At 38.0% G+C, this 19,530-nt stretch overlaps 1 protein-coding gene across 2 annotated transcripts in view; it reads left to right on the top strand.

The window, feature by feature from the left end:
• The window catches only part of nfkbie (nuclear factor of kappa light polypeptide gene enhancer in B-cells inhibitor, epsilon), a 35,483-nt gene extending 16,316 nt beyond the window's left edge, over positions 1-19,167 (top strand). Inside the window, exons 3-6 of one of the 2 annotated variants that reach the window (XR_015518029.1) lie at positions 9,874-10,084; positions 12,735-12,844; positions 12,955-13,673; positions 15,323-17,157. Coding sequence is in view for 1 of the 2 variants with exons in the window: in NM_001080089.1 (NP_001073558.1) it covers positions 9,874-10,084; positions 12,735-12,823; positions 16,909-17,157; positions 18,627-18,695 (618 nt within the window). In the remaining variant the exon portion in view is untranslated. 2 annotated transcript variants of the gene reach the window in all.
• The last annotated feature ends 363 nt before the right edge of the window (positions 19,168-19,530 follow it).

Below are 19,530 nucleotides of genomic sequence, written 5' to 3'. Positions count from 1 at the left end.
AAATGAGTTTAAAATCTTCAATGAGTCACTTTTCATCTTAAATTAAACCCAAATAGTTTATAATATGTCATTAACTGTACAAACTAAAACATGATGGGTTGTTTTGACCTAACATTTGGGTCAGACATTGACAAACCCAATGTTGGATTAATTTTCTCGATTAAACTTAAATCACACTTTTCACACCTTCACCCCCTACATTCCCAATGGATACGACCTCGATTAACAACCCCAAAGGTGTCTCATCATTGAGCTAAAATGAGTTCACAAACACTGTTTTCTGCATTAAATGAGTTTAAAATCTGTCTATCTTCAATAATCCACCAGTTTCATGTTCAATTAAACCCAAAAAGTTTATAATCTGTCAATAAACTTACACACTTAAACAGGCTGGGTTATTCTGACCCAACATTTGAGTCAAATATTGATAAACCCAATGTTGAATTAATTTTCTCGATTAAATTTAAATGACAAGTTGAACACAATAGTTAATCCATGTTTGACCAAACACTGGGCTAAAACAAACCAGCATTTTCTTGCACAGCCTTTTCTAGAAAGTAAAACTCCTTCATCCCCTACATTCCCAATGGATACTGCCATGATTAACATTCCCAAAAGAGTCACATCACTAAACTAAAATCAGTTACAAACAATATTTCATGCATTAAATGAGTATAAAATCTGTTTATCTTCAATGAGTCACTTTTCATCTTAAATTAAACCCAAATAGTTTATAATCTGTCATTAAATATGCAAACTAAAACATGCTGGGTTATTTTGGCGCAACATTTGGGTCAGACATTGACAAACCCAATGTTGGATTAATTTTCTAGATTAAATTTAAATCACACTTTTAAACCTAATGGTCGGTTGAGTTTGTCCATATTTGGCCAAACAATGGGTAAAACAATGCAGCTTTTCTAGAGTCTAAAACTTGCACCGTCTTTTCTTTTCTGGAAAGGAAAACCCCTTCATCCCCTACATTCCCAATGGATACGACCTCGATTAACAACCCCAAAAGAGTCACATCATTGAACTAAAATCAGTTTACAAACAATATTTCATGCATTAAATGAGTTTAAAATCTGTTTATCTTCAATGAGTCACTTTTCATCCTAAATTAAACCCAAATAGTTTATAATTTTACATTAAATGTGCACACTAAAACATGCTGGAATGTTTCAACCCATCGTTTCGTCAAACATTGACAAACCCAACATTGAATTAATTTCCTCAATTCAATTTAAATGACACTTTTAAACCCAAATGTTGGTTGGGTTTGTCCATATTTTACCAAACATTGGGTTAATACAACCCAGCATTTTTTAGAGTCTAAAAACTCGTCTTTTCTTTACTGGAAAGGAAAATCCCTTCGTCTACTCCACGAATAACCCAAAAAGTATCAAATCAATAAACTAAAATCAGTTTACAAACACTGTTTTCTGCATTAAATGAGTTTAAAATCTGTTTATCTTCAATAATCCACCAGTTTCATGTTCAATTAAACCCAAAAAGTTTATAATCTGTCATTAAACTTACACACTTAAACAAGCTGGGTTGTTTTGACCCAACATTTGGGTCAAACATTGACAAACCCAATGTTGGATTAATTTTCTAGATTAAATTTAAATCACACTTTAAAACCTAATGGTCGGTTGAGTTTGTCCATATTTGGCCAAACAATGGGTAAAACAATGCAGCTTTTCTAGAGTCTAAAACTTGCACCGTCTTTTCTTTTCTGGAAAGGAAAACCCCTTCATCCACTCCATTCCCAATGAATACGACCTTGAATAACAACCCCAAAAGAGTCACATCATTGAACTAAAATCAGTTTACAAACAATATTTCATGCATTAAATGAGTTTAAAATCTGTTTATCTTCAATGAGTCACTTTTCATCCTAAATTAAACACAATAGTTTCTGATTTTACATTAAATGTGCACACTAAAACATGCTGGAATGTTTCAACCCATCGTTTCGTCAAACATTGACAAACCCAACATTGAATTAATTTCCTCAATTCAATTTAAATGACACTTTTAAACCCAAATGTTGGTTGGGTTTGTCCATATTTTACCAAACATTGGGTTAATACAACCCAGCATTTTTTAGAGTCTAAAAACTCGTCTTTTCTTTACTGGAAAGGAAAATCTCTTCGTCTACTGCACGAATAACCCAAAAAGTATCAAATCAATAAACTAAAATCAGTTTACAAACACTGTTTTTTGCATTAAATGAGTTTAAAATCTGTTTATCTTCAATAATCCACCAGTTTCATGTTCAATTAAACCCAAAAAGTTTATAATCTGTCATTAAACTTACACACTTAAACAAGCTGGGTTGTTTTGACCCAACATTTGAGTCAAATATCGATAAACCCAATGTTGAATTAATCTCGGTTAAATTTAAATGACACTTTTGAACACAATAGTTGATCCATGTTTGACCAAACACTGGGCTAAAACAACCCAGCATTTTCTAGAGTGTAATAACTTGCACAGCCTTTTCTAGAAAGTAAAACTCCTTCATCCCCTACATTCCCAATGGATACTGCCACGATTAACATTCCCAAAAGAGTCACATCACTAAACTAAAACCAGTTACAAACAATATTTCATGCATTAAATGAGTTTAAAATCTGTTTATCTTCAATGAGTCACTTTTCATCCTAAATTAAACCCAAATAGTTTATAATCTGTCATTAAATGTGCAAACTAAAACATGCTGGGTTGTTTTGACGCAACATTTAGGTCAGACATTGACAAACCCAATGTTGGATTAATTTTCTAGATTAAATTTAAATCACATTTTTAAACCTAATGGTCGGTTGGGTTTGTCCATATTTGGCCAAACATTGGGTACTTAAAACAATGCAGCTTTTCTAGAGTCTAAAACTTGCACCGTCTTTTCTTTTCTGTAGTAAAACCCCTTTATCCCCTACATTCCCAATGGATTCGACCTCGATTAACAACCCCAAAAGAGTCACATCATTGAACTAAAATCAGTTTACAAACAATATTTGATGCATTAAATGAGTTTAAAATCTGTTTATCTTCAATGAGTCACTTTTCATCCTGAATTAAACACAAATAGTTTCTGATTTTACATTAACTGTGCACACTAAAACATGCTGGAATGTTTCAACCCATCGTTTCGTCAAACATTGACAAACCCAACATTGAATTAATTTCCTCAATTCAATTTAAATGACACTTTTAAACCCAAATGTTGGTTGGGTTTGTCCATATTTTACCAAACATTGGGTTAATACAACCCAGCATTTTTTAGAGTCTAAAAACTCGTCTTTTCTTTTCTGGAAAGGAAAATCCCTTCGTCTACTCCACGAATAACCCAAAAAGTATCAAATCAATAAACTAAAATCAGTTTACAAACACTGTTTTCTGCATCAAATGAGATTAAAATCTGTTTATCTTCAATAATCCACTAGTTTCATGTTCAATTAAACCCAAAAAGTTTATAATCTGTCATTAAACTTACACACTTAAACAAGCTGGGTTGTTTTGACCCAACATTTGAGTCAAATATCGATAAACCCAATGTTGGATTAATTTTCTAGATTAAATTTAAACCACACTTTAAAACCTAATGGTCGGTTGAGTTTGTCCATATTTGGCCAAGCATTGGGTTAAAACAATGCAGCTTTTCTAGAGTCTAAAACTTGCACAGCCTTTTCTTTTCTGGAAAGGAAAACCCCTTCATCCACTCCATTCCCAATGAATACGACCTTGATTAACAACCCCAAAAGAGTCACATCATTGAACTAAAATCAGTTTACAAACAATATTTCATGCATTAAATGAGTTTAAAATCTGTTTATCTTCAATGAGTCACTTTTCATCCTAAATTAAACACAATAGTTTCTGATTTTACATTAAATGTGCACTCTAAAACATGCTGGAATGTTTCAACCCGTCGTTTCATCAAACATTGACAAACCCAGCATTGAATTAATTTCCTCAATTCAATTTAAATGACACTTTTAAACCCAAATGTTGGTTGGGTTTGTCCATATTTTACCAAACATTGGGTTAATACAACCCAGCATTTTTTAGAGTCTAAAAACTCGTCTTTTCTTTACTGGAAAGGAAAATCTCTTCGTCTACTCCACGAATAACCCAAAAAGTATCAAATCAATAAACTAAAATCAGTTTACAAACACTGTTTTTTGCATTAAATGAGTTTAAAATCTGTTTATCTTCAATAATCCACCAGTTTCATGTTCAATTAAACCCAAAAAGTTTATAATCTGTCATTAAACTTACACACTTAAACAAGCTGGGTTGTTTTGACCCAACATTTGAGTCAAATATCGATAAACCCAATGTTGAATTAATCTCGGTTAAATTTAAATGACACTTTTGAACACAATAGTTGATCCATGTTTGACCAAACACTGGGCTAAAACAAACCAGCATTTTCTAGAGTCTAAAAACTTGCACAGCCTTTTCTGGAAAGGAAAACTCCTTCATCCACTCCATTACCAATGGATACTGCCACGATTAACAACCCCAAAAGAGTCACATCACTAAACTCTCAAATGAGTCTGCAAACCCAGTCTTCTGCATTAAATGAGTGGATACCAGATTTGGGTCAGACGGGCTGTGAAGTTTAAAGGAAACACGGGACAAATCTGACAGTCAGCACTTAACACTGTGAGTAATACTGGCCTGCTGTACTTTTACCAAAAGCCACGTAATCGGCTAACGCCAGGCCATCGGGCGAATTACTCACATGTTTCCCTTTTACACAGTCAGTGTGTTACTCCCAGATTGAGTAAACCCTCCTCGTATGTGGAATAAATGTCTTGATGTCATTCAGTCAAAAGGCTCGGTGGATTCATGTCGTTATTATGCAATGCTCCTGCTAGCCCACACAGGCTAACTCTTCAAGCTGAGTGTCTGTCTGAAGCGCTCGGGCTGTAAACTTCTCATTTGAGGCATGGGGACGGCCCCCGTACTATAGACAAACCAATATATCCGGTTGAATAAAAAAGGGGGGGAAATGGTTAGATGTGCTTCTCTGAAGTGTGTTTTTGACTTGCTAATTAAATTAAAGAGCAAAATGCACATTTAAAGGGGATTTAATATGCAAAATTCACTTTTTAAGAGGTTTAAATGCGGTTGCATGTCAATAATGTGTGAATATAACCAGCCTCTAATGGTAAACATTAATTAATTCTATTTGTTATGATCACACTTGATTAAAAGCAGTCTGCAGAAACACTTTGATTGACATTCTTCCTTTGTAGGTGTCATCAGAGAGAGAAAGCTCTGCCTATTAGTAATATACAATAAAAACAGCCCTGAGTGAGAAGCAGCCGTCCGTCATTAGAGTTTTGCGCTAATAAACACAGTAGTCCAGGGCTATTCAATTAGTTTGTCATGGGGTCGGTGTCATGAAAAGCATCCCAAACGAAGGGCCGGAAAGATTTAACTTACTATATGAGTGATGACACAACAGCATAAGAGTCCATATGCTGTATAGTTTTGCTTCTTAAGACACCCGCGTTAGCTTTTTCTACATTAAGATGTTAATATATTGTATTTTGAAACTACTAAAACTCTTTTTTATTTTTTTTTTTTTTCTCAAACATTCAAATGTTGTATTTCAGAGCACAACAAAAGCAGTGCAGTGCTGAAGTAGGCTTCTACATTCAGGGTGCTTTCACACCTACACTTTTGTTTCGGAACATGTCTCGTTTGCCCAGTTAGCGCGGTTCGATTGGCATATGTGAACAGGGCAATCGCGCTCTGTTCCGCGCCAAAGTAATCGCTCCGAGATCGCTTGAATGAGGTGGTCTCGGCTCGATTGAAACGAATTCTGGAGCGGTTCGATTGCAGTGAGAAAGCGATCTGATCCGAGCGCGGTTATATCACAGTGTTTTATGGATATGTAATAGGCTTACGGCTATATGAAGAGAGAATTATGAGTAGGGCGGGAAGTTTCGCGATTCTCCGGATGCCCGCAAACGAGTGATGATCTCCCGGTAATCTCGCGTCTCCCCCCCGGTCTTCAAATAGGCATCGTCCCGCACCCTTCTCACCCCTCCCCACCGCGTCTCTCCTCAGACACGTCACGCGCGAGGACCCTGTCAATCACCACCTCTCCTGACAGCTGAGCGGGACGCTGCAAAATAAACCCTGACACTCTGACCAATGTAAGGAGAGTTTACTCGCACGTGACTTGTTTTAGCTCTTTTGGTCCGATTAGAAACTTTGCCGTGTAAAAGCAAACCGCTCCAAGAGCAAAGAGCAACAACGTAACAATTGTAATCTCTGTTTCAGAACAACTGAATCGATTCACAGGTGTGAAAGCACTCTCAGACACATTCACATGTTGTGTTTTGAACTGCATAACAATTATGGATGCAACAATTATAGATTTTGGTTGTACGATTATATAGTCTGAAAAATAATCATTATTTCACGGTTATCACGTCTAATTTAAATTCAAGCTTTATATTAGGTAAGTAGCTATTTAGATTAACTGTTGTTGCCATCTGCGTTCATGCATACATAATCATTTTAATAATAACTCGTCTAACATATCTTTTGTTTACATTGCACTGAAAGGTGCGCACAACTCTCACCATGAGATGTTTTCTACTGCGTGCGCCCGGAAAGACGCAAGCACGTCGCTCCGCTGGTGCCCGCATATTGTCATAAATTCTTACATTAGAAATAACAAACTTGCAAGTGGAAAAGACATGATATGGAAACGGCCGCTGCTATAGTTAATCCTGTGTGCGTGCGTATTAGCCTCGGTGTACTTCAAACTTAAAACTAGCGCACAGGCAACTTGGCATTTCGCAGCGGTTTCGTTTCGTTCCTTGCAACAGAAATGCGGCTTAGAGAAGACTTCACGATTAATAAACTGTGACGAATTACAGCGCAGTTAATAGTGAAATCGGCTAATCGTTGCATAACGATATCAGTGCATTGTACAAATAGCCTTTTCTACAAACGTGTTTTCAGCTGCCCGCACCACTCGCTTATGATGACTCGCGCTCTGTACAGCCTTTAACTGCAGCTCGTGCTGTTATTAAACAGACGCACGTCACTTCATAACCATAGCCGACGTTTGTCGACTGAACTAAATTTATTTTTGATGTTTTGGTCATACTGTTTAGAGGGCCGGAACAAAGTGCCTTGGGGGCTGGATTCAGCCAGCGGGCCGCCAATTGAATAGCCCTGCAGTAGTCTCTTTACCTGAGACACTTCTTTATTACGGCGGATAATATTAGTTTTGTTTTGAATCTGCCACTATGCTGACACACAGGCATCTGTAGCCCCACCTTCTTTTGAAAAGAGCACGATCTCATTTGAATTTAAAGCGACAGTCACCAAAGTGACCCCATTTAGGATCTAAGTCTTTGTTACAATCTTGAAGACGGTCTGTAGCCCCACCCTCTTTTAAAAAGAGCACGATCTCATTTGAATTTAAAGCGACAGTCACCAAAGTGACCCCATTTAGGATCAAAGTCTTTGTTACAATCTTGAAGATGGTCTGTAGCCCCACCCTTTTTTAAAAAGAGCACGATCTCATTTGAATTTAAAGCGACAATTACCAAAGTGACCCCATTTAGGATCAAAGTCTTTGTTACAATCTTGAAGATGGTCTGTAGCCCCACCCTCTTTTAAAAAGAGCACGATCTCATTTGAATTTAAAGCGACAGTCACCAAAGTGACCCCATTTAGGATCAAAGTCTTTGTTACAATCTTGAAGATGGTCTGTAGCCCCACCCTCTTTTAAAAAGAGCACGATCTCATTTGAATTTAAAGCGACAATTACCAAAGTGACCCCATTTAGGATCAAAGTCTTTGTTACAATCTTCAAGATGGTCAGTTAAGGGAGAGGAGAGCAACATTAATTTTACATGAAACACATAAGCAAACACATAATATCAACGAGTGAGGGCCAAAATACCACAACTAACTAAATGCAATAAAGTGAGTTTTATTTACATAAAGATAGTAATTAATAAGTGTGAAAATATGTATATAAAAGCACAATAAATATTTACAACATTATATTGAAAATCACACACAGCAAACGGGACACAAAATGTTTAAACCGGTCGATGGGTGAGTTGGAGAGATGAGACGCGGGCATGTTAATTGTGGAATTATTTTTAAGTGAATTTAATTATTGGTGAGGACAATAGTGGATACAGAGTGGAGGAACTATGACGTCAATTTGTATGCAAAAACCCGAAAGCAAGTTAGCATTTAAGCAGTTCCCTTGTCCCAAAGTCAATGGGTTTTTTGTTTCAGTAAAATGGCTTAAATAAGGTTCGTGGCTAACAGAAACTCATGATACTTTCATGTTTTACTCTACGACATAAAACACATCAGTTACACCACACTCTTGAGTTTTTAAATTGGCCATGCTTCTTTAAAAAGACGGTTGCTATCAAGTTGCTAAATGGGACTACAGGCGGTGTCGGAGACATTATACGTCATCGAGCTGAACTGGTCTGAAGCGCAGCTCGCTTGTGTTGGCCATTTGGATTTGTCTGTGATTTAAGAATTTTCATGAATAGTATTTTATAGTTTGTAGTGTTTTTCTAATTGGGAATTCATAGTGTCTAGATCAGGGATCACCAAACTTGTTCCTGAAGGGCTGGTGTCCTGCAGATTTTAGCTCTAACACTAATCAAACACACCTGAACAAGCTGATCAAAGTCTTACTAGGTATACTTGAAACACCCTGGTGTGTTAAGGCAAGTAGGAGCTGAACCCTGCAGGGACACCGGCCCTCCGTGACCCTCCATGACCCAGAGTGGTCTAGATAATGCCTTCACATGTAGAGACATCAAGACGGATTCATTTGTTGATCATTTATTTTAATTAAACGATATTATGAAGATCCTGCTCACCAGTGCAGCCTGCCTCTCTCCTGCTCTCAGTAATACAAACCCGTGAATAAATGTGTAAAAATACAGACATATTAACTGTCATTTTACATGATCAAGGGATTTTTCGTCATTTTTTCCCCTCATCTTAACACAATTAACTCTGTCATAACTGCAATATTTTCACTCCTCCATAAATGTAAAGCAGATGTGACTGTATGGGCTGCTTTTCGCTGTACTTCGTGACATAAAAGGAATATTGAATGTTGCTCTGTGTCCATGATGGAAGTTGCAGGCATTTGGTAGACTTGTCCCTAACGCGTCATTTCTGTCATCTGTTAATGTAAGCAGGCTGTGTGCACACCAGCGATACACTTATTTAAGTATGTCTTATGATAATACTATGTTGGCACATTTTTATACATGCAGTTTTAAAACTTTTACAACAACCCTAAAGCAAAACAAAGTGTATCTCCCACGTAAAAACGATCTAAAAGGCACGTAGGTCTATGTGTAATTGCGTATTTATTTGTTCAGAATATATAGCGTGCATTATAATATAATAAACTGAGAGATAAAATCTTTGTCATGAAGCATATTTCTAAAAATAAGCTTGATAAGTCGTCTGTAGCAGGGCGGTGCTGCATTACAGGCGAGCGCCTCGAGAGCGCTGTAGTCTGTTTATAGCCTAACGTTAGCTTTTCTATTGTTGCGTTTGCATTTAAGATCTAAAAGTGCTCAAAGTTGTATTTTCGTGTGAGGATTATCCGGCTGGACAAAACGTGTAGGTGAAATGAACAGTGTTTGAACACAGAGCAATCTTCGAAAAGCCTATGGGAAAATCCTATAGGGATTTTATCGAGGGAACCAGTTTTAAGCTAGCAGCCGATACGATGACGTCATAGTTCCTCCACTCTATTGGTGAGGACACAAGGCTAATTCCATGCTAATTCTACACAATTGTTTTTTAATGCTGATTTTGTTGTCGAATTCACAGACTCCATTGCATTTGGCCACTTACCTGAACCTGCCGATCGCAGTGAAGATCCTGGTAGAGAAGGGTGTGTCGCTGGAGCTCCAGGACCAGGATGGAAACACTCCTCTGCATGTGGCGTGTGAGCATGGCTTCTGGGAGTGTGCCAATGAGATGATCCAAAACACCTCGCCCGGCAAACTCGCCAACGTGCTTGAAGCGCAGAACTGGAGAGGTAAGAGACTGATGAGAAGTCGTTATACGTGGGGTTATTGATTTGATAAAGCTTTACTATTAATTATTACACGGCTGACTGGTATACTGGATTCTGATTGGTCATTTGCAATATATTCCAAGGTATGTTATTTCTAGATAACCACCGCTAAATAAAGCAGACTTATCACATCAATATACTTACATTCACAATCATATGTATCTGCTTGTTTTTGATTGTTTAGCGCCATCTTGTGTCTGAATATTGCGCAGGTTAGTGTATACTCCATCAGCTGTTTTCATTTCTGTCAGCTTTGTGTTTTTGATTGTTTAGCGCCATCTTGCGTCTGAACAATGCGCAGGATAGTGTATACTCCGTCAGCTGTTTTCGTTTCTGTCAGCTTTGTGTTTTTGATTGTTTAGCGCCATCTTGTGTCTGAATAATGCGCAGGTTAGTGTATACTCCATCAGCTGTTATCGTTTCTGTTAGCTTTGTGTTTTTGATTGTTGAGCGCCATCTTGTGTCTGAAAAATGCGCAGGTTAGTGTATACTCCATCAGCTGTTTTAGTTTCTGTCAGCTTTGTGTTTTTGACTGTTTGGCGCCATCTTGTGTCTGAATATTGAGCAGGTTAGTGTATACTCCATCAGCTGTTTTCGTTTCTGTAGGCTTTGCTTTTTTGACTGTTTGGCGCCATCTTGTGTCTGAATAATGCACAGGTTAGTGTATACTCCATCAGCTGTTTTCGTTTCTGTAGGCTTTGCTTTTTTGATTGTTTAGCGCCATCTTGTGTCTGAATAATGCGCAGGTTAGTGTATACTCCCTCAGCTGTTTTTGTTTCTGTCAGCTTTGTGTTTTTGACTGTTTGGCGCCATCTTGCGTCTGAATAATGCGCAGGTTAGTGTATACTCCATCAGCTGTTTTCATTTCTGTCGGCTTTGTTTAATTAAATTTTAAATAAATTAAATATTTAAAAACTATTACAGCTTAGAACAATGTTTTGTATGTAATTTTAATGTTTAGTTGCAAGTAGTTATGCAATAAGCTGGATGAAGTAAATCTAGGATAATAGTTTTCGCAGAATAAAACCCTTCAGTGCCCCGCCTTATGTTATGCTGCTGATAAGCCTGTCGGACTTTAATCTGCAATAACAACCTCTTAAATGTACTTTATCCCTAACATATTAAACGAATCAGGGTGTTAAAAATGACCTGAAAAGCATAGCAACATTGCATTGCTCAAAACCATTAACAACACCCTAACAACTGCATAGAAATATAAACACCCATAGAAATATAAACACCCTAGTAACATGGCATTAGCGTTGACTCATTTTAAGGAATAATAAGTCTAAATTAAGTGAGTTTTTCCTTAAAACATGCAAAATAATCCTGTCTTTTCTTTGAAATAGGATTACTTTGCTTACACTGTAGCCAGATTATTGTCAATGGGAAACACAGTCAGTCATCTGTGATGTTTATGAGGTTGTTGATCATGAGGGTTTTAGTGAACAGAAACAACCATGCCAGAACAGGGAAGTTGGCAGCGATAATGTGCCCTGGAGTTTTTTTATTTTTCATGTTGTCATGGACTTCCAGTATCCATGTTTCATAACACCATGTTCATTCAGTTTTATTTTCATGTCAGCCACCGTCATTCCAGATAATAATAGTTTGGTTATCCTGAATGATCATGTACTGCTCACCACAGTTGTTATAGTTTTGCATTTTGACCTTTTGATACTATTTTAAGTTGGATTTGCTGTATATTTCAGTTTAGTTTTAGGTCGTTTCATTAATGGTTTCATTAGTTTTAGTTTAGTTTTTATTTTGTGAACACATTTCTATTTCATTTTTATGTCGTTTCTGTTTTAGTTTTAGTATTACTAGTTTAGCTGAACACATCTAGAGTCAGCCTGAGGAAAGTTTAGAGTTTTGTATAGATTTAATCAGGAGTGCCCAAAGTATTTCTTTATAAAGGGCCAAAAACCAAACTTGATTGAGGGACGTGGACTGAATATATATAGAACCCATTATTCATTCATTCATTCATTTTCTTTTCGGCTTAGACACTTTATTCATCAGAGATCACCCCAGCGAAATGAACCGCCAACTTATCCAGCATATGTTCCAGCTATCACTGGGAAACACCCATACACTCCCTTTCACACACATACAATAGGGACAATTTAGCTTACACTGTTCACCTGTACCACATGTGTTTGGACTGTGGGGGAAACCGGAGCACCCGGAGGAAACCCACTCGAACATGGGGAGAACATGCAAACTCCACACGAAAATGCCAACTGACCCAGTGCTCTTGCTGTTAGGCGAACGTGCTACCCACTGCATCACCATGCAGACCATTATTATAAATATATATTTCTAAATTAAATCTTTATATCTAATTCAATATATATATATATATATATATATATATATATATATATATATATATATATATATATATATATATATATATATATATATATATACACACACATTTATATGTAAATATTTTCATTTTTTATGTTTATCTATGTATGTTTATACACAGAGTACACACAGATTATGTAAATACAAGCTTTTATTTTTGATGGAATAAATCACGATAATACATGTGATGGCACAAATCAAAATGTATTAATAAAATGTGCGCGATCTGCTTTTTCAGGTATGACGTGTCTCCATGTGGCCACACTACACAAGCGGCCTCGTCTCATGCGGCTGCTGATGAAGAACGGTGTGCATCTGAACATAAAGGTGAGCTTTGCTAGGCTAACCGTTTTCCGTTAGTGAAAATCTGTCTTTCATTCATTCATTTTCTTGTCGGCTTAGTCCCTGTATTAATCCGGGGTCGCCACAGCGGAATGAACCGCCAACTTATCCAGCAGGTTTTTACGCAGCGGGTGCCCTTCCGGCCGCAACCCATCTCTGGGAAACATCCACACACACACTCATACACTAGGGACAATTTAGCCTACCCAATTCACCTGTACCGCATGTCTTTAGACTGTGGGGGAAACCGGAGCACCCGGAGGAAACCCACACGAACGCAGGGAGAACATGCAAACTCCACACAGAAACGCCAACTGAGCCGAGGTTCGAACCAGCGACCTTCTTGCTGTGAGGCGACAGCACTACCTACTGCGCCACTAACCCGTGAAAATCTGTGCGAAATTTAATATTACCCATTATACACTGCACGCTGGACTGGAATTTGATTAGAACTACAAACACAAGTAAAAAATATTAACAAACTACAAACATGGCGGATAAATGAGAACAATGCTTAAGTGGAGAGGCTTTGGTAAAGATGTTTGAATAATTCTTAATTAATATCTAACCTTCTGGAATATAATTGTTTCCCTTTTCGACATTTCGCCAACATGACCACTTTAGCACCAGCAACAGCTCGAACTTTTTAGTCGAGTCTTTTCTGAAATGATGTGCGATTCATTAGCAAGCATCTTTCAGCATTTCTAAGAGTTCCTCATTAGATTTAGCATGTTATATCCTTTTCCCTCCAGTTGAATCTCATATAATATTGCCTATACATACTGTATAATGTTCAGGTCTGGACTCTGCTGAGGCCATTTCATGTCTGTCTAATGTAGGGTTGGGCATCTAAGCTATAATGCCGATCCGATACGCATCTCGATACAAAGAATACGATCCGATATATTAGCGATACATTTATGACATATTGCGATGCGACACGATACGATTCACACCCATATCACGATACAATGCGATAATTCAGCACTAACTAATTAAATCAAGTTTATGAGATGATGTGAAAGAGGATGCTGTGCCATTGAATGAGTTTGATTATTTATTAACCAAGCAAAACCAAGACTTTTTTTACAAACTGGCTTTTCTCTCAGAGCCAGAGTGTCAGTTTACAGTAGAGGGCCATTTTAGAACATATAGCACATATTATTTAAGTATTTTCAAGATAAACAGAATGTATAAGTGCAATATATATTAAAATATATATATTTGCACTCTTTCAACATAAAGGTTGAGCATTGCACAACAAGAATTGTGATTTAACTTTTCAACTATGAAAACAAGTTTTACAAAGATATATTTTGCCACTGATTATTCAAAACTTAAGGTGGTGAACTAGCAGTGTTATGCTGCTTTGAAACATCACTGTCACTGTAAACAACAGGCTAATAAAAATATAACAAACCAGCAATCTTCTTGCTGTGAGGTGGTCAAACTACCCACTGTGCCACCGTGACACCCAATTATTTTTATCATTATTATTATTAATATTATTATTATCATTATAATTACATAAAAATTAACAGGAGGAGGTGTTTAAAACCGCCTAGTGCGGCAGTATAGAGAGGGCGGCGTCCGCAACACCCAGTTATATCCGCGCATAGGGTGGCAGAATAGAGGTCCGCGACACCCGCGCGTCCTCAGTTATATCCGCGCGTAGGGCGGAAGAATAGAGGTCCGCGACACCCGCGCGTCCTCAGTTTTATCCGCGCATAAGGCGGCAGAATAGAGGTCCGCGACACGTCACTTTATTTTCATTACCGGTCACTTTCGTTTTCACATTGGGGTTGAGGGCCGCGTGATCGTCTTTTGCGCATGGAAAAAAAATTTGCAATGCTTTTCTCACCACTTTTGGAGCTGGTAGCTACGGTTCAAGCAGTGCGAAAGCCGGAGATGTAGGAACACTGGAAGATGCTTTCACAACAACACCGTGGCGCCACTTCAAGTGAGATTTCAGATTACTCGTACTGCCCGCGTATTTTATAGATGCGCGGCACATTTTGCAAATTGCATCTGTCCTGTCAAGTCGTCCATCCTTAAATCTATAATGTTGCCATACTTTAGATTTAAAACTCAGTGGGGAATAAAATGTTTGTTTTGCTTCTCGTGCTTTCTGAGGGCGCACCACTAGCTTCATCCGCACACCTGATACACTGAGTTGTAGTGTGTGCACATCCGCAAGTCCGTTGCTAAGGCTTACTTTATGTAGGTCGATTAAATTATGCGCCAAAAACAGGTTGACAACACTTAATAAATAAAAAATACATTCTATATAAAAAAAAATAAGCTGTATCTCGGAAAAACCGATGCATCTCGCAAAAACCGATGCATCTCGATTTGCTTCCAAAATTTCATTCATCCTCTGCTGCTCAACCGATGCACTCGCATCGTGCACGCGCATGACCGCGTATCGATACATATCGATTAATCTTCCCATCCCTAGTCTAGTCTAGTTCATCCCTGAACTAGTCCCTAGTTCAGACTGCGTGATTTTAGCCCCGATTTTGGCTCGCCGACAGGTTTTGAGAAATCGCCGACAGATGCCTGAAATCACAGGCAGATCGCTGCTCGTGCACGTGAGTGACAATCACACAGTATGAACGATCAAAGACGCGATCTGAGAGAATCACCCATGAGTCGCCGATGCCTGCGAGATATTTGGCGTGCTGAATATCTGGAGCTGTCGGCGATTCAAATCATGCTGTGTGAATTGAGTTTTGACTGAAAATAACATCAGCGATCGCCTACAGCCAATGAGAGAGCGGCATTCACTTGTGTGTGCGTGTGTGTGTGTATACCTGCTGCAGGCCAGCGGGAGGCTGGGGGAGAAGTTAAAAGCGATCATTTTCGGTTTATTTGGACCCACGAAATGGAGGAAAAACTAGTGAAGGTTTGACAGGACTCAGGAGCAACCGTGTCTGTTTGACGTTTCATAAAGAAAGAAATTAGTTTATTATTAACGTTGAGGAGAAATGGCTAATTCCCTTTAAACCCAGGTGAGCAAACATGTACATGTTCTACCCCATTAAAGGCTTCTTTCTCATTATGTAGTTAATAACAAAAGATATACGACGTGTTTTTGGCTGTGAGACGTAGTTTAGACGAAGTTGTCGGCGATTCTCCCTATAGTAAAGTCATGCAATGTGAAAGTCCCTGTCGCCGAACCATCTTGCAGTGTAAACAAAGCAGCGACGAAACTCTAGCCCAGATAGTCATGCAGTGTGAACACATCTGTTACACGACTACTCTGAACATCATGCAGTCTGAACTCGGCATTAGTTTCATCAGCTGTTTTTCTCTCCAAATATGATTCATTACATTAGCAGTGTGTTTGGGATCATTGTCCTGCCGAAAAGCAAAACTATTACAAATTAGGCGCTTTCTAGTAGGAATTCCATGACGAACTAAAACCAGTCTGTACTTTCAGCTTTTACAATCCCATCAATTCAGGCAATACTGACAACAGCAAATGCAGATCAAACCAAGACAGACACTCCAGTCCTGTTCGTTCATTCTTCCATCTTTCTCCAACCTCTCTCTTTCATATGCCTTAAACATCCATTCAATCATTTTCCTTCAGCTAAATCCCTGATTTATCAGGGATTGCCACAGAGGAATGAACCGCCAACTATTCCGGCATATGTTTTACACAGCGGATGCTCTTCCAGTCACATCCCAGTACTGGGAAACACCCATACACACACTCATTCACACACTACGGCCAATTAGTTAATTCAATTCACCTATAATGCATGTGTTTGGACTGTGGGGCAAACCAGAGCAACCCATGCCAACACGGTGAGAGCATGCAAACTCCACACAGAAATGTCTTAAATAATTAGACCCAAAACATCCAACTAGATCCTGCATTCTCTGGTTATATTTTAATAAAGAGAATGAGAAGTAATATATAGTGTCATTACACCCTCGCAACAACTGTAACTGGGGGTCTAAGACTTTTGCACAGTGCTGTTTATAAGTTATCTTCACTTCAATACGTAGGTGAATTAAAACACAGCATTTATGACCAGATATCTGTTTGTTTCCTCATTCAGGAAGGTACGAGCGGGAAGACGGCGTTACATATTGCCGTAGAGCAGCGTGATGTGGCTGCCGTTAAACTGCTTCTGAATAAAGGAGCGAATGTGGACGCCAGCATGTTTAACGGCTGCACTGCGCTGCATTTGGCCGTGGGCCGTCAGGACGCCGCCATCGCCCACCTTCTGTGTCAGGCCGGAGCCGACAAGATGATCAAAAACATGGAGGACGAGACTGCTCTGGATCTAGCTGATGGCAATGATGATGTGAGGAGATGCACATTTTCTTATTTTCAAACTAGTTTAGGCCTTGTGTACTGTTCAAATTGACTCCCCTTTCGTTATGTTGGGGGCTGTTTTTGCCCCATTGACTTCCATTATAATCACATTTTTTGATTGCCAAGCCTTGACAGCATATAACCATGCGTTCTTGATATATTTCCCTGTTGGGTAGAGGTAAAATGTATAGTTTTTACTGTTGATCATCAATTGGCAGCATTGATCAGGGACTAAGCCGAATGAATCATGCTTTTAATTTACACTACCCAAAGTGCTTGTTACGTGCCGGCTCAAGCACGCAACAAAATGAAGGGAACCCAAACCAAGTTGAATGTAATAATGCAAAAAGATATTTATTTAAAGGTTACAAAAAGACAAAAATGATAAAACAAAATAATGTGCAAAAGGAGTTTCAAAGTAAACAAATTAAATGCCTAACATAACAATATTCAATACAACAAATTACATAGGAGCCAAGTTCAAATAAACAAAATTAGTATAAGCGGTGGGTAAGGCAAAGGAAGTCAAACGAAAAAACGGTCCTCCAAAGCAGTCTCTCCAACACAGTTTGGAAGCTCCTTTTATAAAGCCTGAAGATTAGCCGCACCTGCTGCATCATAACGAGTCACCTGTTTAGAAACAGAAAGCAAAACCCAGGAAACAGAACGAACCAATCACAAACCCATAACAGTGCTACATAAAGCATAATGCAGAAGAGACATATGCTTACAGTTGAAAGCAGAAGTGTACATACTAGGGTTGTAACGGTATGAATTTTTCACGGTATGATAATCGTCTAAAACAATACCACGGTTTGACGGTTTCGCGGTATACGGTATGTTACAAATGTTACAAAATAATAGAACAGTGAAGCAAATTTGACTTTTTCCAAAAAATATATTTTTAGTTACTATAAACAACACCACTTACAATGAACAAATAAAAATAAGAAAATAATAAATAATGTGTCAAAGTCCAAATAAAGTCCAAATAAACATGGTGCAAATCCTCAGTAAAAAATAGATATAAATATTTACTATACTATAGTTACATAACGAAACTAGATTCAATATGGAACATCCTTAGGTTTTATGTGCCAGCATGGATATGGTTGTCTATCGATATGGATTTGGATATGGTTGTCTGCACTTGGAGAGACCATTTTTTTCTGAGGTGGTACTTGATGGGAAAAGTTTGAGAATCACTGCCCTAGCGGACCAAAAATAGTAAACGTTTAGTATGATTTAACATCAAACATCTTTTTAAAAATGGTTATGTCTCTTTTTTTAGAGTGCATGTACACTTCTGGTTTCAACTGTAAAAAGTTTGCAACCTGTTACCTTAAAGCATTGAGTAATTAGCAGTTAATGACTTATTTGAAGCGTTTACATTTGCTCTGTTAGCTTGACGTCAGAGCGGGGATGATGTGGTAACCGTTTCTCCTTTTGGTTTTGCAGATTTTGGCCTTGTTCCCCTTCGATGACATTCAGTTCATGGGCAGGACTGTGATCAATTACTCGATGTAAACTAAACGAGAGTAAACTCCGAACCGGACTTTCCTTATTGCTGTACAGCTTTTTTGAAAACTACTTGTTTGCCTGAAACCTCAATCGGAAATTATTTATGCTGCTGCAACTCCTGGAAGAACGTCATTGGGTGATTTATGTTGTGCAACCATCATGTCGGACAACACAAATCCATTTTATTTTCATCTCTCAGTAGCAGTAATAATGTTTTGTAGCAATGCTGTGAGGTTGTTATCTGTTTGAGCAAATGTGACACTGCTTTGCAAACCTTTTTTTTTTTTTTTTTGACGGGTCATCGTACCAATAAATGTAATTTTTAAGTGCAGCTTTTCTTTCTGCTAAATTGACATGCTTGGTAATTATTGACTCGGGTCTGTTCTCACCTCAGTATGAGTGAGTTTGAGCTACTTTCAGAAAAAACAAAACACCCATGAAGAAACTCGACACAAGGGAATAAAAAAGCCTACTGCCAGCTAGCGTTTGGGAAGTGTTATTGCAGAGCAACACAAACAGCATGCAGACGTAATAATGCACGTGCATATCGTGGCAGATCAGTCTCAAAAATAAGAGATTTACAAAATAAAATTCATGCATGCACAGCACAATACTCATTTACAAAATACAAATCGTAAATTTCTAAACACACAATTCGTTAATTCACAAGTAAAAATCATAAATATTTTTGCCAAATAAATTGGATTTGTGTATTTTATAAATTGTTTTACATTTCTGAATTGAATTTGCATATTTATAAATCGTGTTTTGGATTTTACGAATTGGATTTGCATATTTCTGAATCGTGTTTTGATTTTTCAAATTGGATTTGTGTATTTTT

This window comes from Danio rerio, chromosome 20 (genome assembly GCF_052040795.2).
Source record: "Danio rerio strain M-AB ecotype USA chromosome 20, GRCz13ab, whole genome shotgun sequence".
Lineage (NCBI taxonomy): Eukaryota > Metazoa > Chordata > Actinopteri > Cypriniformes > Danionidae > Danio > Danio rerio.
This window is presented reverse-complemented; position numbering and strand designations above follow the sequence as displayed.